The sequence below is a fragment of the Pezoporus occidentalis genome, unplaced genomic scaffold (genome assembly GCF_034315485.1).
Source record: "Pezoporus occidentalis ecotype Australia unplaced genomic scaffold, CSIRO_AGI_Poc_V1 ctg6, whole genome shotgun sequence".
Lineage (NCBI taxonomy): Eukaryota > Metazoa > Chordata > Aves > Psittaciformes > Psittacidae > Pezoporus > Pezoporus occidentalis.
Genome location: NW_026915943.1, coordinates 7,231,565 through 7,255,294, shown reverse-complemented (window position 1 = coordinate 7,255,294; position 23,730 = coordinate 7,231,565). Strand labels below are relative to the sequence as shown.

General features: G+C 40.8%; 1 protein-coding gene across 4 annotated transcripts in view; it reads left to right on the top strand.

Moving 5' to 3' along the window:
* The first annotated feature begins 575 nt into the window (after positions 1-575).
* The window catches only part of GRM5 (glutamate metabotropic receptor 5), a 256,806-nt gene continuing 233,651 nt past the window's right edge, over positions 576-23,730 (top strand). For 2 of the 4 annotated variants that reach the window (XM_062639093.1, XM_062639090.1), the window contains exons 1-2: positions 1,438-2,089; positions 10,089-10,970. In XM_062639093.1, coding sequence (XP_062495077.1) covers positions 10,292-10,970 — 679 coding nt within the window. In that variant the 5' untranslated portion in view covers positions 1,438-2,089; positions 10,089-10,291. Of the gene's footprint in view, positions 597-1,437; positions 2,090-10,088; positions 10,971-23,730 lie in introns of those variants that run through there. The other 2 variants (XM_062639091.1, XM_062639092.1) reach the window with 2 other exon arrangements.

The window sequence follows — 23,730 nt, the reverse complement described above, 5'->3', positions numbered from 1 at the left end:
GTTGCTTAGGAAAAAGGAGATAATATTTTAAGCAGCAACAAAAAGAGGGGGGGGACACCAGCAGGGAGTGCCAAGCCATGAAGCAGCAGCAGAGAAAGGCTTCTAATTCTCAAAAATGGATGCACGAGCTAATCCTGCCTGCAAACACAGCCTGGTAAATGGTCAGACCCAGCAGCCTTTTAAATGCCAGATCAGCTCTTAACCTAAATGGCATTTTGCTTTACTATTTATTTAATTTATTCCCCTTTATTTATTTATTTACTAAGAATAGCTTTGAATAAAGAGATGATCTCCTGCTGGCATTGTGTTGCGATGGTTCCTGGTTGTTTGTTGTTGTTGCTGCTGCAGTAGGAGTGCGGGGAGGTGTTGAGTTTGTCAGGGCTCAGGCTACACAGGACACTTCCCACCCCATATGTGTGCCCACTCCCCAGAACTCCCTCATCCCACGTTCAGAGAGGTGGTACCCGGCCCACCGGGGTACCAGGGCTGAGTGCTGCTGAGAGCAGGAGCTGGATGTGTAGGGTTGAACCGAGAGAGGGAGGAGGAGAGAGGGAGGGGGGGAGCTTTGAGAGGATGCAGGGATGCCAGAGGAGAAGGTAAAACCTCGGCTGGCTTCGGGAAGAAAAGATAGATGTGGGGAGCAGGTAGTTAGCAGGGCAGAGAGGTGCTGTTGGGTTAATGGAGGGTGGGGATGCGAAGGGCCAGAGGGCACGGAGCTGATGGGCAAACCCGTGCGACTGCAGAAACGGTCCGGGGATGCTGGCTGCGGAGCCAGGGGGCTGGTAGGGAAAGGCAGGGGACAGGGGGAGGGCGGGAGAGAGCACGGCAGGACGGGAGGTGTTTGCTGGGGAGAGGCGGGGATGGGGCAGAGGACACGTCCCGCCGGGCTGCCCTTGGCGCAGGCATCGCTCTTCCTCTCTGCTGGTACCCGGTGCTGCCGCCTGTAGCCAAAGGAAGGGGTGAGAGCTGGAGGGGGCAGCCTGTCCTTCCAGTGACAAACAGTCCCTCCTTTGGCTCGATACCGCTGGCTGTGCGCGTGTAGGGAGGGTGGTCTCTGCTGTTGCATCCCCCTCTCTCCGCTTGCCAAGGAGCAGCAGGCAGTGCCCGGGGCTGGCAGGCGGCTTGGGTTCCTGGAGGGTTCTATGCCACTTGGTGGCACTAAAAGTTGCTCTGAAGACCAGCGCTCTCCCGGTGCAAAGGGCCCCCGAGCCAGCAGCCCCTGCCCGCAGCAGCTGTGCGCCCGTGCTGGGAGGCAAACTCCGGCCGTTTGCAAGGGGCTGCCGGACAGCAGGGGTAAACTCTGCCCCAAGACTCGGGTTTAAACAGACCCTCCTGAAGCATCTATCGCTTCCCCCCACTCTCCCGCCCCCCGCCTTTTCTTAATCATTTTATTCAGATGATACTGCTTTCTTACTTGCTGGAGGGTAGCGCAGGAGGGAGGTGTCAGTTACAGGGGTACTTTGCAACCTTCAGATCATCTGGAGAGATTTTGTTGCAGGGCAGAATGCAGGGTTAGCCCCTTATAGACGCAGAGAGGTTGCTGCCGTGCGTAGAGGAGGGGCAGAGGTGTTTAAGCAGGTGGGTCAAGCTGCAGCAAGTATTTAGGAAGACCAAAGACTGTGGTGGCAGAGAGCAAAGACCCATCTGTTGTTTCATCGTTTGTTTGTTTATTCCTCCTCCTAGCGCCTTCTCCCCCTCCCACCTCCCCCCACCCCCTCTTAAATCCAGGGACCATTCACGCCTCTTGCAAATGAGACTTGGGCGATGCTGAGAGAGCAGCGTGTTGCGTGGCGTGTGTGTGTGCACGCATTTGAGGGGGTAGGATACTCGGTCCTCAGCATTTGCCTGTGATCAGAAGGAAACAGGATGTGCCCATAGCTGGAGGAGTGACAACGCTAGCCGAGCTGGGCTCACCTGCTGGTGATCTTTGCAGAGGCATTTGAGGATTATTCAGCTCCAGAAGGTCTGTGTGAGGAATGATATCTCTGCTGTGGCTGAAAATAGGAGGTGCCTACCCGTCTTGATTATTGCCACTGAAAGAACTGCTTTGCCACCACTGTAGGAAGAAGCAATTGCTGCCACCGACGAGGTAATGCTGTGGGGTGGGAAAGGGGATTTATGTGCCCTGGGTTGCAGACAGAAACCCTGTGGATGTGGGATGAACTCTTTCCCCTCCCTCCCTCCCTCCTGCTTTTGTCCTGTGCCCTACTTGCCGGAGGACAAGTGGAGCTCTTGGGGGACCAGCAAGCCAACTGGTCGGAGCACTGGAGGGCAGCAGGCACTGATCCCTCCCCAGGAATAGCATATGTGTGGGGCTGAGAGAGACCAGGGGGCTGCAATACCTGGGCTCGTTGGTGTGTGTGATATAGCCCTTATGTTCACTAGTGGGGATCTGTTTTGGCAGGAAGAGATAATGGAAGTGGGAATGTATTTGTTTTCCAGACACAGCCAGGCTTAGCTCAGCCATAGACTTTTCTGTGTGACCTTGGGACAAATCACTTTGGCTGTGCTTGGCAAGTCCCGTCTGTTCCTTGTTTAATAATTGGAGCTAACGTCTCCACGTGCAGAAATGATTCATTAAGAGCTCAGAAGGACAGCAATACCACTAGCCAAGCAGGGAGACAGGGACCTAAGAACCAGTGTGTGTGCATAGATACACGTCTGTATGCACAGCCACTGAGTTGTAGCAGCTCAGGTAGCAATGCTGGGAGTTAACCTTGTCCAGTAGTTTCCTCTAAGACCCAGCTCCAGGTATTGAATTTACTTGTAAAGAACGTGGTCCTGCGTGGCAGATGTGACCACCACGGCAATTTTCACCACTGGGTTATTTTGAGGTTCGGTTTTTATTTTCCCTTCCCTAAGCTTGACCGGGAGGCGATCGCTGGTGGCCGGCGGTGCTCAGCACCAGGGACAGCGCTCTCCCGCCGCTCCCCTCCCCACGGCTGCCGGCTGCCCGCTGCCCCATACCCGACTTGCTGCTGTCCGCTGTCCACCCTGCTCGCCCCACTGCTGCCCGTTGCTTGTCTTCCCCCTGCCCGCTGCCGGGTGCCCCCTGCCCACTATGCCGCTTCCTGCTGCCCACTGCCCACAGCCCGATGCCCGTAGTCAGCGCTATCCCACGCTGCAGGGCTCCACCACCTCGACACCCCCATTTCATTCCATCTCCTCCTCCAGAAGGGCTTTCTGGGGGCAATGAAGGTGACTGGGTGTAGGGAAAGGCTGGATGTTTCCTTCTTCTATCACTGAGAGTGGGGGGATCATCTTGGAATCAGAGTGTTGGAAGATCGTCTTGAAAACACACTGCTCTAAACAATCCTGAAAGAAAAGATACATGGAGGAGTTAACTCCAAGGCTCTTCATTCTCTATGATTATTTTTTTTATTACTGTATTCCTAAACATTTCTATCCCATGCTAATATTTTGTGAACTCTCAAATTCTTTACCTGCATACTAATATTTACGATATATGATCAGGGATTCCAGGGTTAATCATTATTTCAAATGATCAGAGAGTGTTTTAGGGGTCTCTACACTGGTTCTTTGTAATTTTATTTGCTAACATGTGTAAGGCTTTTTTGGCATAGCGGTCGTATCGGAATGCCCTTGTAGCACCACTCTTGTTGTGACTTGCAAGAAAATGGGTTGTTTTTTGGAACTACTATTGGTTTCTCTTGATCACCTCCTCCAGATCATTCATTTTGTTCAGATCATAGTTTTGTTAATTAATAAAATGTCTAGGATTACAGCTGAGATCACATCAGAGCTTTTAGTTCCTGCGCTATAGGGTATGCCAGGTTTTTGGTAACAGCAGCAGTAAGTAGTATATAAATTTAGCGGAATTGCAAGCTTTGCTGGGAAGTTAAGCACCTGCATATTAAACCCAAAATTGTTTTATCAACCAGAAAGTGTATGTGGGCATAATATAGGGAAGAAGTTTCTGGGATTTCTAAGGATCTTGCACCTAATTATAACATTCTGTTCTTATTATCTATGAAGGCATGAGTTCAGCACATCAATCTGTTATTTTCAGTGGCTGTTCTGGCCAAATCATTAAAAATCTTCTGCACTGCTTAAGTTTCTCCTGTTTCTAAGTGGAATTACAGAAGACTGCTTCATAGTCTCTCCTATTTTATAAGGCTATTTCCTTTGTCAAAGGGCATGATCCAATGCCCACTGGAATTCACAGAACTGATAATACAGTGACTAATGGCTGTTTGATATTTTAAATTCTTTGTGTGTGTGTGTGTGTATTTTGGTGAATAGAAAATTTAAACATCAGTAGGAATCTCAAACCAGAACAGTGTGCTCATATTTCATGATTTTCAGCTAAGGACCATTTTTGTGCATCAGATTTTCTGTGAACAAAGTGAATTACCTCCAAGGAATGGATGCATGGGACCTCCTGCAAAGAACCTCTCCATGGCATGGGGAGAAGGATTGCCAGAATAGTTTGAACCCAATGCTTAGAGTTTGCAATGCCAATTGCCAGCAGAACTGCGCAAAGGCTTAGCATCCTGCAGGTACACATTTTCCTGACTTCGGTCCCCTTGAGATGAGCTGAGAAGTCTCTCTCATGTAACTGTTTTTCTAAGGCAGTTCCATCTTTTGCTGTCTAAAGATCATCACTGTGAGATAAGTAGGACTGATTCTGAACCAGTAATCCAGTTGCTGCTTGCTAAGGTTTTGTCTTCTTTGACAATGAAACCTAGGTTGGGATATACTGATTTGATCCATGTCCTATGGATCATTGCATTATATCTTATCTGACGGCATTGAATTAATTGTGGTATATGCCGTAAATGAATGCCTGGAAAGCATTTAATTAGCAGGTACTTGGCTGGAAGCTATGCAGACATAATGTGAAAGTAAAATTTTTCACTGCAAATCAATTCATTTTAGGGGCCTATTTTTTTTTTGTGATTGCTCTTATCCTGAAAATCCTTTAAAGAGACCTTAAACTTTAGATGTCTTTTCAGATGTTTGACCAATAGAATTCTTTATGTGCTGAGCATATTCCCAAGTGCTTTTCTGGTTTTGACCATAATTCCTCATTCCATCACAGCGCTGTTCTGTGATTCAGTAATCTGACATTTTATTTTTATTATTTAAATCTGCCTGAAGATTTAGACACTATGAACAAACAGGCTTCAAAATCACAAAATTTTACGTAGCAAAGAAGAAACCTTAAAGAAAGTGTTGCCCTTTCTCTGATAAAAAACAGGCTAAATCAAAGACTTCCCTTTGCTGAGTTTATGTTTTACTGCAAGAAGCCACACAGCCAAGGTAATTCGGATTGCAAAAAAAAACAAGAAGGTCCTTCGCTTTGGGGTCACTAGTGGGCGCTGCTATAATAATGTAAGTCCCAGCAGGAAACGGTTTCATTCCTCAGGTTTAAACGCTGTTGCACCTGCGGTAGTAGAAGCCCTTAAGAAAAGTCAGACGCGCCCCATGCATGAACTCCCAGCTGCATGCAAAGTGGGAAATCAGCACTTTGTGAACTGCTCTTCATAGTCTGATTTCTTTAATTTAGATTTAATTAATGCTGTTAGATATTAGGACTTGTTTTGTTTCTTTTGGTCTGGAGAGACTATAAATAGGTGGACTTGCATTTGAGGTTAAAGTAAGTAATTTAAATGTTTGTGTGATAGAATATTCACGGAATATTGTGGATGCTCATTTTCTATTCGGTTAAACCTCAACATGAAGTAGCTGGAACTCTGCCCTAAAGGGACAGCTGAGAATTTCTCCTGACAGACACCGGCATAAAGTTTTTGCTGCCAGGGAGAGCAGAGGTTATAGGAACATGTCGAGTGCTTCATCAGAGCTGTGCCTTCAGCCATCTGGGTAGGCTTTACATTTTTGTCTAGGGCAAGACTGAGCAAAAGACAGATAGGCAGAAATATCTTTCTGTCATTACTTCTGCAATTGCTCCAAATGCGAAGGTAGCGCACCAGCAGACAGAGACAAAAGTGTCTGTCATCTGTTGTTAAAGCATATGACTTCAGGATTGGTTTATAGTTATATCCGCAGCTGAAATAAGCTACAAACCTTGATACATCAGTAATTAAGTGCCTATTTCCATTTTGCCTGTGCTGCAGTAACCTGGGAGTAATCCCTTGACACTGAAAAAGTTGAACAGTGTGCAAAGTAAATTTGACCCTAAGTGCTGTTCATGTTCATTTGCTTGTCCATCAATGAAAACAAGTAAATGCAGGTAAATTATTAATTGTGAAACAATTCCCATTACTTTATACATGCGTTCAGGATTTCACTGCATTTGATGCTGCTACATTTCTCAGTCTGAAGGTTGCAGTGTGTCAAACTCCCTTTAGGGTTCTCTTTAACAATTTAAACAGGAGTTATATTTAAGCTTATGAAATTTTCTTTATTTTAGTGCTCATTCTGCTTGCAATAATAAGCTTCCTATAGTAGGAAAAAACAATAATAAATGTAAAGTGACTTGTATGTGATACTTCTGAGGAAGAGAAACACTAAAATTGTGCATTTGAACAGTTCCCTCGGCCATCTTCTCTTCAGGAGGATGTTCTCCAGGAAATGTAATTAGTGTGCTTAGTCTATCTGCTCCCTGATCAGTCATTTTGGCCTAAAATGGAATATGTTACTTGATTACTCTCATGGCATCTTTGCATGGCATAACCATCTGTGTCCAGTGGAAGGATGACAGGCAATAAGCTCAAAATGAAATACAGGAAATTCTGTTTAAACATTAAAAAAGAACCCTTTTTACTGTGACTGTGGTCAAACAAGTTGCTAAGAAAAGTTGAGTCTCCATCTTTAGATATATTAAAAACCTGGCTGGACATGAAGCTGAGAACTGCTTTAGTTGAACTTGTTTCAAGCAGTGTGGATGGACCAGACACCTTCCTGAGGTGTCTTCTCACCTCAATCATTCTTTGACTTTTAGGTTTCTGAGAGCAAAAGGAAGCCCACCGAACCAGATATCTGTTATACAAATACAAATCCATTGAAATCCAGCAGGCTCACTTAGGCATGCCAATATAAATTCCAGGTTGTTTCACTGCATTATGAAATCCCACAGAAAACATTGCCTTCAGATGCTTTGGATATGAGTCCTAAGCCTAACAGTATGAAACATAAGCATTTTTCTTGATGTAATTTGTAGCAGTTTTGTAAGTCCCAAGTAAATTGACTTTCATTTTAGTGCAGTGGGTTATGTGGAGAAAGTTCATTAGTTGTGGAGCAACTGTAGTCTGCATCTGGCCTCTCTTTTCCTTTGGATGCCGTGGAGTGGAAGAACTTGAACGCTTTTAGAAATTGCTTTTGGGTCATAGGAACCCCCAGCCATGAGATCTGTAATTATTATGGACCCAGAAATATAAAGGAGACCTTCAGCTTTACTTCATTCTTTACTCTGTAATTTTACACTGATAGATTCAACTGTAGACTGAGAAGAGCAAACAGCTGCTCTCTGGAGTGAAGAAAAAAAATGGTCATGCTGCTCTCTTTTTCTTGCCTATCCTGTATGGAAATTGTTTAATTCCCAAACAGAACCGTATTAATAAGATTGACCAGAAATGTGATCGATGTGTGCTGTAGAATTCAAATAGTGGTTAGGGACTGGATTTTTTTTTGTCTATCACAAGCTCACCCCAGTCCTCTGAATTCTATTTGTACGTATGCAGCTGCACAGGCAGCTAGGTTATAAAAAGGCATCTAATTGTATATCCAGTTACAGTCTGAGGCAGAGCTGGCATTTGTCTAGATATACTTGTGCTCTGTATAGGTAGCCTTAATTTGAGAAGCTCAGAAGAATAAGCATCCATGGTTTTAAATAACAGAGTACTATTTCTGTTCAAATCTTAGCAAGTTAGTAAGTAATTAACAACTTTTTTTGAAGTGATAATATATTAATTGGAGGTATAGGAATTTAACAGCTGTGATATAGTACAAAGATATCCCCTGCCCATCATCCTTCACGTTGCTTACAAATTATACAGTACCATCTTCAGAGTCACGGAACAAATAATCGGAAGACATAAGCAGTAGTGATATTCTGTAATTAGAGACTAATTAACCTGAATTGAACTGCTGTTATTCCTTAGTGTCAAAGGCTTGCAGTATTGATAAGCCAACTCTTCACAGACTAGAAAAAAAAGTCTTGAAACTCTCTACAGCTATCTGAACCTTATTTTGTTGTTAACACTTTTTATTAGTAAAAATGAATGTTACATGAACTTGTTAATATTGAAATTAATATTACAAAGCCATTTCTATTCATTCCCTTTTTAACAATTTCAGTTTCATTTGGGAATGCTCACAGAAATATGGTGTTATTTACTCTGTGTAAATACTTTATAACTTATAGATGTCTAGGTGAAATAATAATTAAACAAGGCTTACATCAATCAGAAAAGTGGGTTTAGGTTTGCTTGTCTCATCTTTAGAATGAGAAAGATTTTCTCTGTGGCACCATATGGAATGACCTAGCTATGAGGGGTAAATTCAATATTAAAATACTGCTAGATTTTCAGACTGTAAGAAATAGAGGTAGATTTCCTGTAGCAAGGATTTCTTTCGCTTTACAAACCTATGTATTCTTAGAGCAATTGTTAATGGATTAGAATCCATTAGAATTAGAGCTATGTGGATAAAACTGAGGTCAGGATCTGAATCTGCAAAATCAGAATTTTGCAATTGTTTTGTCAACAGTGGAACTGGGCATGTGGTTCACTAAGTAGCTCAGCATCTTCCTAGGTCTAAGAGTGCGCTTAACTTTCTGTGCTATCAATGGATGCACTGGCAGGTGCACAGCAATAGACGATACTTTAATGAGCTCAGGAATCAAGACCTGGACAAACTACTGTCTAAGCCCCATATTTAAAACCAGAAGCCTCGTGCTGCAAATCCACTGCTAGGTGCAGAACATTTTCAAGTACACTTTCAAGTTCCACTAACCACAGCCAAAGAGAGGAAATCTTTGCTGATTCTTTTCTTTTTTTTCTTTTTTTTTACTAATCTTACATCAACACCAAAGCTGAGTGCAGATTGCATTGCAGACTATCAGCAAACATAGCAGATCAAATATTTTAGGTACTAACGCATTTGTATAGTCTCATGTTGATTTCTTTCCACCAGTGAGGTCTGTAGAGTTGTCTACAGTACCAGGATTTGTCAAAATGCTTACTGCTGATTTTTGATTTAAGGATATAAAAAGCTGAAAAGAAAATCACTGCTTTGCTGTTTTAGAATTGTTGTTACTCTGCTAAAACATTCATTGCTTGAAACAAATACAAATATTAATACCAAAATTAACTTCCTTAATCCTTATTTTAAAAGTTAATCTGTTTCATGTTATGCTTTACAAAGAAAAAAACAGATTTACAGATTTGAAGAATCAGATTCTGCATGCCTTAGAATATTTCAAGAACAACTCTGTTTGTCAACAGCAGCTTCCTAGTGCTATAACTGATGACATAGTGCTGCCTCTGGTACGTTAGTGTGACATTTTCATTTGTGATATAGAAAGTGTCTGAAAGTAAAGGGATTTGTTTTCAAAGACACACATTAGGAATGGCAACATCTTTCTTCTATGGAATTAAATACTTGTCTGTCTTTTGTGCTTTGGAAAATATTTCCCAAAAGAATTTTTAAACAAGAGTGTCAGAAAGACACTGATTTATACCAGCAAAAGTACAAGCCTAAGGTTATGAAGCACTGAAGTACTGTAATGTTTTCCAGTTTGATAATGATGGAAATAAATGTATATAGGAGACAATGTATTATAATCATCAAGGGGTAATGAGTTTAAACTTAAACAGGGGAAGTTCAGGTTAGATACAAGGAAGAAGTTCTCTACTATGAGGGTGGTGAGGCACTGGATCAGGTTGCCTAAAGAAGTGGTAAATGCCCCATCCTTGCAGTGTTCAAGGCCAGGTTGGACAGCGCCTTGGGCAGAGGGGCTGGAAGTCGGTGATCTTAAGGTCCTTTCCAACCCTAACCATTCTATGATTCTATGATTGACAACAGCAATAGGTTCAATTTTAGAACAGATTATAAAGCTGACATTATAACTAATTTTAAAGTTCTTTCTCTATTTATTTTTGAAGGTTATGAGGATTATGATCACATGTACAGCTCTGCATAGCTGTCCACCTGGAGATGATGGCAACTCATTAGCGAATACATGCAAACTCTTGGTTAACCATCAGCATAGTGCTCCTTTTATCCAAAAGATTTGATAACTGCTCTTCACCGGCTCTCTGATTTTGTTTCATCATGCTGTCTCTACCAGCCTAAACCATTTCCTAAAATGGTCCTTTTTGTGTTCCTTGCAATCCTGTTGTTGAAGGAAGATGTCTGTGGGAACTTCAGGCTTTTGGTTTCAGCACAGGCAAATGAAAGAAGGGTGGTTGCACACATGCCTGGTGATATTATCATTGGAGCTTTATTCTCTGTTCATCATCAACCAACCGTTGACAAGGTTCATGAGAGGAAATGTGGAGCAGTGAGAGAGCAGTATGGCATTCAGAGAGTGGAAGCAATGCTACATACCCTTGACAGAATTAATTTGGACCCCACATTGCTGCCAAATATAACACTAGGATGTGAAATAAGGGACTCCTGTTGGCATTCTGCTGTGGCTCTGGAGCAGAGCATTGAGTTTATAAGGGACTCTCTTATTTCATCAGAAGAAGAGGAAGGGATGGTTCGATGTGTGGATGGATCGTCATCATCTTTCCGCTCCAAGAAACCCATTGTTGGTGTCATTGGACCTGGCTCTAGCTCAGTTGCCATCCAGGTCCAGAACTTGTTGCAGCTTTTCAATATACCTCAGATTGCTTATTCTGCCACAAGCATGGACCTAAGCGACAAAACTCTGTTCAAGTATTTTATGAGAGTTGTTCCATCTGATGCACAGCAAGCAAAGGCTATGGTGGACATTGTCAAGCGCTATAACTGGACCTATGTTTCTGCTGTACATACTGAAGGTAAAAGATTTTTTTTTTTCATCTAAGAAAGACTTTGAACTACTTCAATCTGGTCTAATAGGTAATGATGTTTGATGTTTTTTTTCTCAGTCAGTTATCAGGAGGATAGACTTTATTTAATAACAACATCACATTCTTTACAGTGCTGAAGTAGCATCATGTTGATAATGGCTGATAACAAAGTTTGAAATATAGTATTGTGTGTGTTCTAGGGCTACTTATTGCTAAAAGTGCTTACTCTGGAATCTCCTAAGTGACCTTAATTTAATTTAGTTGACATGTATTTATTTTTCTTTATCTACCAATCACTGTATTTATGTAGAATAATCATTTTCACAATATTAATATCAGTGCATAATGAGAAAGTGTCTGGTCTTCCTAGTGCATAAGAGAGCTGAATCATAATTTGAAACTGTAGCTGATTCAGAATGTGTTCTTGCATCTGAGCCACAGAGGCATGAATACAGGAAAACGTGTAATTCTGGCTAAAATTTGAATTTTAATAGTACTTCATGGAGTATTGCAGACAATTCTTGCTCTGCATCTGGCCATTGGTTTCAGGAGTGAGGAAGGGAAGTCTCCTTGAATATTCTTCACATATTTATGCTTCATCAGGTGTCCAGAAAATCAGAACTGTGTGCTAAATTGCTTTCCTCTTTTTATTATGAGTTAGAGCTTAAGCTTTTTACCCAGTGTTCAAAAGAGTGCGTGATTAAAGGGAATAGCAATGGAAAAGCTTGCCTGATTTCATTATTCCTTGTACTGACAGAGTTGAGTGGGTTCATCTTGCTACAAGGACTAGAATTTCATACTGCCTTAAGAGCAGGTTTCACCAGCCCCTGCCTAATGACAACAGTATATAATGAGTTTTCCAGAATTAGGTTCTGTGATGAATTTTAGGATATCACCAAGTCATCTCTGTTCAAAGAGGTGAACACCGAATGGAAAGCTCAGAATATTATCTGGGAATGAAAAATGTTATTAAAAGATTGAGTAGTGGTGGCAACGTTGCTGAACAGCAGCAGATGCTGCTGGATTTATTACAGCCAATAGAAAGCAGATTGTCCTTCCCACACACTGAGTGCACTTCTCTGGCAGACTTTATGCTATTCAAAGCCCTTTTTGAGGAGATGCTGGGCCAGTGCTAGTATGTAGAGATCTTCTTCCTCCTAGAGATATGTAGGGATCTTGTTCTGCAGTATCAAAAAAAACCCTAAGTTAGAACGTGCTTGCAGATTATTGAAATCGTGTTTCCATCATAATGAAAGCTGGTAAATCACTGCAGCCTCTTTTGTATGGGAATGCATGAATATATTATCAGTTTCATATAACAGTGTATAAATCACTCTGCGTCACATCATGTGGTGAAGGTATTCCTTGCCAGCTGATGCCTTTGGCATGGCTTGGTGTGCAGCCTTCATTTCACAAATATGTATGAATAACATCATGGTCAAAAATAACACCACTGATGTATCACATTAGCATAAGATTTTCTATCCTGACTACTTTTGATGAACAACTTTTACACCTTTGCTTATTGAAAGGGAATGCTTATTTATTCAGTGTGGGAATTTTAAAGCTTATATCAAGGTCTGATTCTTCACGGAGTGAGAATACTTACTTTTACCACTTTCTGTGGACACTGTTTGGAGCAGATGGTAACATATGGCATGTTAATCTTATGGCAGAGGAACTTTGCATTGTTCATTGAAAAGAAGGGAATAGGGACACAAGGGTTGAAGCTAGAGACAGCTTCTAGGGGCAAGACAAGAGTAGTAAATGACAGAGGAGCTGTGTATGAAGAAGAAGAAATGAATGATATATTTAGTATATGTGCCCACTTCTGATAGTATTGAAGTGGACAAGATAGGTGGTACACTGCTAATTCCTGAGGCCTCATATTGGGCTCATATCATACATAGCATATTTAGAGCAATATAATTCTGGAATTCAGTGAACAAACATTAAACTTGGGTTCTGGGAACCTTATGATTCTGTTATCCATTTATATAGTGTGGTCATGATGAATATGCTCTCCAGTTAATTAACATCACACAAATGTTTTCTAATAATAGAAGAGAAGGTATGTGCAATCTGATAGAAAAACACGAACTAGTCAAGGTGTTTCTTTAAAATGTGATGATGTCTGAAGTTCTGGGTACTTTCCAATGATAATGGCAGATGCTACCCATTCCAGTAACAGGTTTTTTTCTAAATCACCATGAAAAATCCCTATAGTCAAATGTTAAAGGAAAGAAATTAAGTAAACAAGCAGAAAAAGAAATTATTTATTTATATTATTTCTGGTTTTGTACTTGTTTTCATTTTAATACAGTATCTGTTTACTTGTAAACAATTCTGAATATGTCCCTGTACTGAATGTCCTACATTCACAGGTACTACTTCAAAACAGCAGAAAAAAAAAATCATTGAATCTTGCTTGCAATTTTTGTCAACGTAGGTTCTTGTCAACCCATTGAAATTCATCCTTCTTTCAGCACTTCCAGTAATTCTGGCCAGGCTGTGCTGGAGACCATTTTATTTGAAGTTTGCATACTGATCTAATTCTTTCAGCTGACCTTACAGATGTTTGGTTTTAGTTTTTTTTTCCATCAGTGTGACAGGAGCAGATCTTAAACAAACTTTCCTTAAACTAAACCAACTTTCACTTCTAAAACCAACTTGCAGACAGACAGCAAGTCAATAATGTAGCCTAGAACTCGGTCTGTGCCTCTCATTGAGGCAAAGTAACTCAGCAGAGAGGAAGCCCCTAGTTTAGTACCCTGATTTTTCAGAACACATTAGGAATCCTATTTAGCTCATGTAACTGTTATCTACCCCCAGGGAAACTAATGCACATAGAAGGCTGTAGAGAAGAAAATAATAAATGGGCCATGCAGCTGAAGCATTGTCTCAGACTTTTCTTGCTTAACCACTCAACAGAACAACTAATCAGAAATGGTCAGGGAAACCAGGGGGAAGCTTGGTGTCTGCCACAAGAGGCAAAAAAAATATTTACCTCATTTCCCAAACTAAAGCATTCCCTGGTGTTTGTGAAAGATCAGAGGAAAATACATATGATTTTCTCTTCTTCCATCATTGTGATTTGAAGGCCTCTTAAAGCCCTTTTGAAGTCAATAGATTCCCGTTGACTAGACTGACATTTGGAGCAGGCCTTCCTAGTCAGAAACAAGGTCAATCCCGGAGAGTCTGTGTTTGAAATTTGCCTGGAGCCCAATGTATTAGTAATTTGAAAGACAATTTTTATTGCCTTTGGAAACCATTTATTTTGCCACTCTGAATTAAGAGGTGATGTATGCTGAAAAATAGAATTGCACAGGGGTACAATTGAAGCACAATAGGTCAAATTTGTTTGGGGTGGCAAGGGATAAGTTTCACTGTAATGTGCAAAAGGTGTGATTTACTTTTGAGAACAGCCTTAAGTAAGAAGACACTTTGTTAACATTTTCTTTAGATTTCTTTGCCGGTAAACATTGAAGCAAATGTCATCCTCATCCTCATCTTCAAAGTCCTCTTTGTTTAATATCACTTTCCTCCATTCAAATTTATCATAAGTGCATGCAAAAAGGTGGTTCACATTCATTTTCTTAGGATGTACTCAGGCAAGCCTAACAAAAACAGAACCTTATTTTTCCTGTAGAGGAGGGTTATGTCACACATTTCATATTTGTTCAAATATGCCTGGTTGCAAAACTATTTTTGTTACGTGTTTTGCTATGAAGTAAAGAGCAAAATGAAAATTAGTCCTAGTCTGTGAGAATAGAATGATGAAATGAATGAAAGACCTGCAACTAGTTGACCTTAAGCCTGCTGCTTGAAACAAATTGTACTTAGATGATGTTGCAGAGATTTTTCATCTGGACTCCAGATTTTTGTCCTTTAGATACAAAAACTACATTATGAACGCAAATATTATTTGCTTTTCACAAAATATAGTCATAAAAACTTAGACTCACAGAGTCATAGAATCATAGAATGATTTGCGTTGGAAGGGACCTTAAAGCTCATCCAGTTCCAGCCCCTTGCCATGGGCAAGGACACATTCCAGTAGACCAGGTACCTCAAAACCCCATCCAACTGGCCTTGAACACTGCCAGGGAAGAAGTCAACATCTGCTCTCCTGAAGCCCAGGGTAGTAAGCTTGCTGTGCATCCTCCTTGCTGCTCTAAGGATCTTGGGCTCTACCATGTCATGGTCACTACAGCCACGGCTGTTCTGGAGCTTCAAATTCACCATCAGCACCTCTCCTTGATGGCTGCTCTATCCTCTGTTGTTGTGAAACCATAGCAGTAGATAATAGTTAGTAGACTGAGACTTGGTAGTATGAGGCTTGGTAGTTTCTCCATGATATCCTTGATTAGAGCCCCAGGTAGGCAGCACATTTCTCTATAGAGTGTGTCATGACAGTAAATGGGTTCTTCTGTTCCTCTCAGAAGAGAGTTACCTGCTATTATTACCCTTCACCTTTTCTTAGTTGTGCTAGTTGTTATACAGGGAGTAGATGTGGCTGCCTTTTTCAGCTCCAGCATCCCTCTTAATGTGACTGGTCTTTCATCCTCAGTATGCAGAGTGGTGAAGCAGTTCTGCAAGGGCACATGAGCCTTTGGGGGAAATATCTTCCTCCTGCAGGTCCTTGGTGTTGCAGTCCTCCATTCTTCTGTATTACTGTCCCCACTTCCTTCTGTATTACTGTCCCCACTTCCTTCTGTGTGTACTGCTGGTGAAATCCCTGGTTGGTTGACCATGGGCTGTGGGTGTCTGTGCTCCCCTGAGGCTTCCCTGACTCAGGAAATCCCCCTGTACTCCACAATCCCCTGCTCCATTGAAGAACCTGCCTCCTCCAGAGCTGATCACCTCAGAAAGTGATCATGATTATAATATGATTGAAAATTAGATTAATTTTAAGTATGTGATTTTTTTTATCCTTCAAATGCAGAAAAAATCCCTCTTAAATAATATACAAAAAAGGTCACTATTAGTCCATGAAAATATTTTCAGTTTCAATAAAAATTTATTTTTAAAAATCTGAAAATTTAAAAATGTCCTACTTAAAGGCTGAAGAATGCTCGACAGCAGCAAAGTTTGTATTTTGCCCTTGGGCAAAATAATGACTTAGGGGTTTTTATTTTTTAAATTACTTCTTCTTAAACTGTGTCAAAAATGTTGAGATCAGGATTTACACAATTTGATATGCTCTTGATCACCCTAATCTTGTCCCCAAAATAAAGAATATTTCCCATCTGAAAGGAAACATGGGAAAGGAAAAAACCCAGTTCCAGTCTTACCCTGTTGAGGTATTTGCTCACTTTTATTGAATGTTGACATCTATAACAGATGTGGCACTTTCTTTGCCCAGTTCCAAATATTTATCCTAGCATTGCAACTGTGAAAAGTAAGGAAATGCTATCAATCAACCGGGAATACTGAGGTAGAAAACTGAAGTAGCATCAAGTTAATATTTACTCTGTTCTGCAGTGACTGATGAACCACACAGCATTTTCACATCACTGGCAGACTGCTCAGGCCAGACATAACTACTGTAAGGTAAATTGACTGATAGAAAAATACAAAACTAAGGATATATACTCTGAAGTGAAATGGGGATGAAGGATTTTAGGGGAAATACCATCAGAAGTTGAGCAAGGAGTTGTAGTGTTCTAACACTAAAAAAATCAGCAGACAACCCAAAATCACTTTGAAAGGAATGATACAAGGTGGACTTTGTAAAAAGCAAAACATTTGGATCTCCAATATGTTGCTTTGCTTCTTTTCTTTTGGGGCTAAGTGTTTGAATGTCACTTTTTCTCTCACTTAGACTCTTTAGCTACTCAGTGAAAGTCACAGTGTCATGAAACTTGCCTTCACTGAGAAGAGACAGTGGGAGTCCAACATCCTCCAGCTTCATCTTAAATTTGTCTTTTGCCTTAGGCCTAGCAATGTCACAGTTCTTGTCCCCATTCCCAGAGTGCACCTCTTCATTCAAGGATGGATCTATCAAGTTGATGAGATTTGGAAATCTTTCAGGAAGTAAGATTGCACTGCACAGTGCCTGCTGGGTCAGATCAGTTCTATGAAAGATGGCTGTTCTAATGTATTCTATCAGACAAACAGGGGTAATGACAGTAGTTCACTTTCCTGTATCTCTCGTTGATATTTTGTCTTTGAGATGAAAGACTGCATGCTATAGACCTGACTGGAAAACAGATATTCCATACAAAGTTCCTGAAGTACTTTTTAATTCAGGTCAGAATCGAGAGCCAAACCAACAAATTTTCAGTGAATGAAAGCTATAATAAAATTCAGAAGTCAATCAAAATAATCTGCTTGGCTCGTGGCTATATTAAGAGTCAATAACTATAACTTTGTAAGTGAAATGGAAACTTCATTCAAAATGGTGCCAACTTCTAAAATTTTTACACAAATGTTAATGTTGACAGTTTAGATAAAAAGTGTTTTACTCAGGGAAGAGCTGGAAGATTCCCTCCCAACTGATTTTATTTGGCATGTCTTCTATGCCACCAACCCTGTATACAAATTAAACTTTTTTGGATACGTTGGCATCTCATTAATAAAATAGTTAAGCAGGGGCTGATGAACTAGGTCCCATTATTCATTATTTGTTATCATTTGTGGCATTTAATAAATCATAGAATAGTTTGGCTTGGAAGGGACCTTAAAGATCATTTAGTTCCAGCCCTTCTGCCATGAGCAGGGACACCTTCCACTAGACCAGGTTGCTCAAAAGAACATTTTTGCATCAGTTGTATTCCTTTTCTCTTTTGTTCTTGTTGATATAGATTTTTCTTTTTCCATGCATGCTACCTTGTAATGGGAAATTTAAACCATGAAATTGTGAAGTAGTTTTTCCTAGATTTTAAGGACAAAAAAGCAAAAAACCCAACATTATTTTATATTCCTTGACATAGATGCTGTTATTTATATATATTAATTATATTTAAATATTTACATATTAAATATTATTTAAATACTGATTTATATATTAAAATTATTGGCTATTAAATTATATTTAAATATTTATATGTTAAAATATTTATATTTATGTATATTAAATTCAGGGGAGACTGGGACCTTGCTGTGATGAGGGCTAGGAAGAAGGGGGGGGGAGACAGAAAAGCTCTACCCAACATTACTGGAAGGACTAGGATGAGAACCTAGAGTTCTTGTTTAAGACCCCAGGTATGAAAAGACTTTACATAAGAATTTAATTTCCTACATAAAAAAGGAAAAGGAAGATGCCCTGCATTTTTCTATGTCTTTTTGCATCAAAAGCATATTGTGGGTAGTTTAATATCACAGAAGTTTAACTGTAGAGTTAAAGAGCAGAATGGATATTTACATCGGTCCATACATGAAAGACCATTTCCTGTACTACTTACAAGAGCTAACTTGTGATTTCTCTGAAAGCTGAGAAAGCCAAAAGGCCTGTGTTGAATCTTTGAACCTTTTCACTCTTTCCTAAGGCAGTTCCAAGTAGCTGATTCTTGAATCATGCAGAAGACAGTCATCTTGGATATGAAGCAGAAATTATAGACTTTGCCTTAATTTAATTTGGAAGCCACTGGAGAGAAGATGACATTACATCTATCTTACTAAAATCTGATTGTAGGCTTCTGATGATGTGGAGGCATACCATGCTGTAATGCAGACTATTATACATAACTACATTGTATGCGTACACATTAAAGTAGTGATCGGGAAGGTTATTAACAGAACAATTACCACGTAGCTTGGCAACTGAATTTTGAGACAATCCTATTCATATATCACAGTCTTGTTCTCAAGAAACCATACTTTAGCTCATTCTAAATATGTTGACTGGAAAAAACAGTTAAGATTTCTTCTAATTGAGGAGTTTGTTTTTCTTTTTCTCTAGAAGTGTCTGGTGACATGGCTGGCCAGCTACATGATCCAGGTGATATATGTGGAATCCTCCATACAAAATCAATTACATTGTCAAAGGCAGACAATATGTGAGGAATGGATATTACTTGAAGCATAGCTATCAACCAAGCCCTGTCTAAAAGAAAGGCCATCAAAGTTGCACACTATTATTAAAGTTCTTTCACTTGAAGAATTCAGGCTTAGTCCAGATGTCTTCTAAAGTTCAGACTTTAAAGTCCCGATACTCATTAAAAAATATGTGATTTTAACTAGATATATTATTCAGCAATTCTGCATTTGTTTTGTCTTAAAACAGGACAGCTGTTTAATTTGCATATTTAGCATTTAGTGAAAAACAGAATATTTTATCATTTGGAAGCAAAGCCTTGAAGGTAAAAGATAAACTGAAATTGTATTTTATCTTCATCTGTTTCAACAATCTTCATACCCAGCTTAATTCTCAATTACATTGGAATAAGTTTCTTGGCCAAATTATCTGTTGCACTGGAATAACCCGGCACTATGTTCTATTCACCTTCTATCCACCAGGTTGTTTCAGAGAGTCTTTGTAAGCAAGATGAGCGAGCAGTAAAGGAGCACTGTGATATCCTTGTGAGGGTGTGCCCTGGCTTGCAGAAAGTATTGTAGGTGGCTGTGATCTCAACACAGTGCTGAACAGGGAGCAGAGATGCATCCTGACAGCAGGTGGAACTATATTTAGGCACGGAAAAGGAGCAAAAGCCAGCAGTTTGGAAAGGGATCTTGTACCTCCTGTTGAGGGAGGACTAGCAGTGGGGTTCACCTCTTTTCCCATTTCCATGCTGGTTTTTCAGCTCAGAGAAGAATTTTATCACAGGTTTCCAAAGTCCAGGGAGGAAAATTAATAAGAAACCTGTTGGTACTGCTCATTTAGTTTTACAAGTAGAACAGAACTTCAGGTTGCATTCCATAGTTATGGAGTTCTTCCATTTCCTTCATATTTGCCACACAAAAATACAGGATTCAAATCCTTTTCATGTTAGCAGAAGCTTTCAAATAGATTAGGATATGTGCCCAAAATGAGAATATGAGAGTGTGTGTATCATCTTTTGAATATAATCTTCTCATCTGTCTTTAGTGATGGTTATATATATAGAGGGCTTCATAATTTTTTTTCCTTCCAACAGTGCTCTCGGATGTGAAGCTACCTCACTCATTTTCATACATATGCAAAAAGACAGTTAATTTGTCTGACCTATTTCTTTCCCTAAAGGGAAGTGATGAGACTAGCTCAAATCTAAGGGGTCTAAAAAAATGTTGAAGTAGAATCATATGTTCTCTTTCTCTGTCTTGCATGTCTTCCTGAAAGCCCATTGTACAAGGTATTTAGATACTCTACTTCTTTTCTGGTACCTCCGTACCTACTGAAAGTGGTATGTAGATGGTCTGTGTCTTGTTCAGTAAGGGCCTGACAGTTTTTTTAACTTAGAATTTCTACAGGGGGATTTATATTTCTGTTTCCCAAATCCAAAGGCATTTATGCAAAAGCATAAATGTCAGAATGTTTAAGTAGTTCAAAATGAAGCATCTGGTACAATATGCATTCAGGGATCTCAACCTTATGGATTTTGTATAGAAGCTGGATTTATACAAGAACTGGGACAAGATAGAAATGTAATTTCTTTTGGTAAACTAGCTAAGATTCAGTTAAGGAGTTTAAACTTTATAGTTATAACATCCTGCTATTCAGTTTTATTGAAGAGTGAAGGTTACTTGACTTGTAGACTTACCAATTTCTCTTTTCTTCCACCATTTCCTATTTGGCTGCTTCTTCAATTGCATGACCTTCCTTACCTCTCCCTCTGGCCTATTGCCTGTTAACTAGAACTGTCTGAATCATCCAGGCAAACATAGTCCTTTTCTTCCCCTGCTCCCAAGCTGATTTTATTACAGCTCTATGCATTATTCATGTGTATTCAACCAACAGTTTATGCAGACAAATTCTGCTATGTGAGCTGTTCACAGGCTGTTCAGGCAGGGCTAGACGGTGCCTTTAGGCATCACGCTGTGGGAGGAGTGACATGTAAATGGTGCTGACCCAGGAGGCAAGGTACTGAGAAGCCTCTCAGTTGCACATGGTTGCTTATGACCATGTCAGGCCAGTGGTGAAGCTTCTCCACCCACATGCTTTTGTGTCACAGTAAGAGAGGCTATGAGAGGGAATACTATTACATCCCCAACTCTGTGCTGTGGTTCTGCCTTTATTGTTTATATAATCATAGAATCATAGAATAGTTTGGGTTGGAAGGGACCTTCAAAGGTCATCTAGCCCAATCCTGCTGCAATAAGCAACTTGATCGGCTGAAGAAGTGTGAATATGTCTCTTTGGGATGGAAATACAGCATTATTTCTTATTCTAGCACCATTAAACTGCTCTGGTCAGGAGTGGAGTCAAATTAAATCACCAGAACTCGATAATTTGGCCTCAGAATACTGAATGTGGAAAGCAAGACGATGCAGTGGCTTCTGTAGCAGGGAGTTTGAGATGGTTTATGTGGAAGTGAGAGACCCAGTTTTGTGCTCTCCTGGACTACATGTGTGGCTTGATGAAATTTGACAGATGACAGGCATGACTTATGATGGAGAGACTGGTTCAGATTGTATTGGGTTTGCATTGCAATTCCTTGGTTATAGGGGGGCAGAGGGGTGACTTCTGTGAGAAGCTGACAGAAGCTTTCCCGATGTCCCATAGAGCCAATGCCAGTTGCCTCAAAGATGAGACCACCACTGGCCAAGGCCAAGCCCATCAGCAACACTGGTAACACCTCTGGGATAATACAGTTAATAAAGGGGAAAAGTTACTTCATGGGAGCAATTTCAGCTGGAGAGATGAATATGTGAGAGCAACATCCTTGCAGACACCAAGGCCAGTGAAAGGAGGAGAGGAGATGCTCAAGGCACCAGAGCAGAGATTCCCCTGCAGCCTGTGTTGCAGTCCCTTGTGAGGCAAGCTGAGCCCCTGCAGCCCATGGAGGCCCATGGTGGAGCAGATATCCACCTGCAGCCTATGAAGACCCCATGCTGGAACAGGTGGGTGCCCAAAGAAGGCTATGACCTTGTGGGAAACCCGCACTGGAAATAGAGAAAATCAGTTGTAAATCTGCGTCTGGGAAGAAGGGAGGTGTTTCAAGATTTGGTTTTATTTCTCATTATCCTACTCTCATTTGACTGGTAATAAACTAATTTCCAGAAGTTAAATCTGTTGTACCCATGATAGTAACTGGTATGGTCTCTCTCTGTCTTTATTTTGACAGATGAACTTTTTGTTATATGTTCTCTGCCCTGTGCAGTTGGTGAGGAGGAATGATTGATAGAACGGCTTTTGTGGGCACCTGATATCCAGCCAGGGCCAACCCGCCTCACAGATACCCCAAGGCTGCGTTGGGCTGTATCACTACAGTATTGTGCTCAAGTTGATCAATCCATTGGGAAGTACAGCATGGGACAGGATGCTGTGGTGCCGGGGATCTCAGCTTGTGGTTCAGCACAACCTGCTAGATCAGAGCCACACTGTGTGTGCCTGCAGCCCCTTCTGTAGCCTGCTGTGGACATGCCTCCAGCCATCTGCAAGGGGGCCTGCTTAATGATTGTGTAACGGTTTGGCATTTTGTAGGCTGAGGATTGGCACACACGAGTGTCTTTGAAGCATTTGCTCCAAACACCCACATTTCAAACGTGTGATGGAAGAGTTGTGGGGATTACTGCTTTGGAGAGTAAGGGACACTTAGACACTCCAAATAATGTAGGGCAGAGAAGCTCACAAACACTTAGTTTGTGTACATGTTCTGTTATCAAGTGCAGGTTTGCGCCCTTAGAGAAGGTACCATGAAACATTATTGAGAAGTACCTTGATTGACATGCCTCCCTTAGGAAAGCAGAGAGACAGAAGACATTGGAAGCCTGGAAAACTGAAAGCTTGAAGGCTGATTCCTATTTCTCTTTTACACACAAGCTTTTAACTGGTTTTGTTTTTTCTACTCTTGAACAGTTGGTAGAGTGGGTGTTACATCCAACACCTCCGTGTGACAAATCTCAGCCTACAAAATACTGACATGTTACATTTCATTAACCATATGGGACCTAATTATTCTGCCAGCTAAAATACAGGTGCAAGTCCTGAAGGATCCATTTACTATACGTGCATAGGCCTTACAGATACTTACAGTAGGTTTGCCTACTGCAAATCAGGGGGTTCATTTTACATTTGCAACGTGGCTGGCTTCATCAAGATGTGTAGAGTCTAAGCTTTAATATATAACTCAAATAAAAGGTGAGGTTTGCTTCCAAAGCGACAGGTCTGGGGAGAGAAGGAGAGTGTCAGAGTGTGCGTACAGATAAATGACAAAGAATTGTCAAGGTCTTCCCAGAATGTCGCATTTCAGTATTTTGCAGTCATGCCCTAAAGAATATTGGCCAAAGGTAGCCACAGTCCCTGAAACAATGGACCGTTGCCATCCTCTGTATACAGACAATCTGGACCAAAGTGACCTGGATTTGGCAGTATTTTCCCTATCCTGTCTGTCTCAATGGGATTTCAGTTCACAGACATCAGCATTGCATAATGCCACTTGCAGCAATTTCATCATAGATTTTATCAGATGGGCTGTGGAAGGGTGGGAGTGAACTCTATGCAGATTGTATGTAAATGCCAGTAGGAGTCAGAGGGGAGGAAGCAGGATATCAAAGGTCTAAATGAAGGAGAAAGACAAGTGCACAAGGTTAAAAGAAACAAAGGGCAGAAATAACAATAGCGCTTAAGATAAACTGTTTCGCTGATAAAATGTCTAGATCTGAGTAC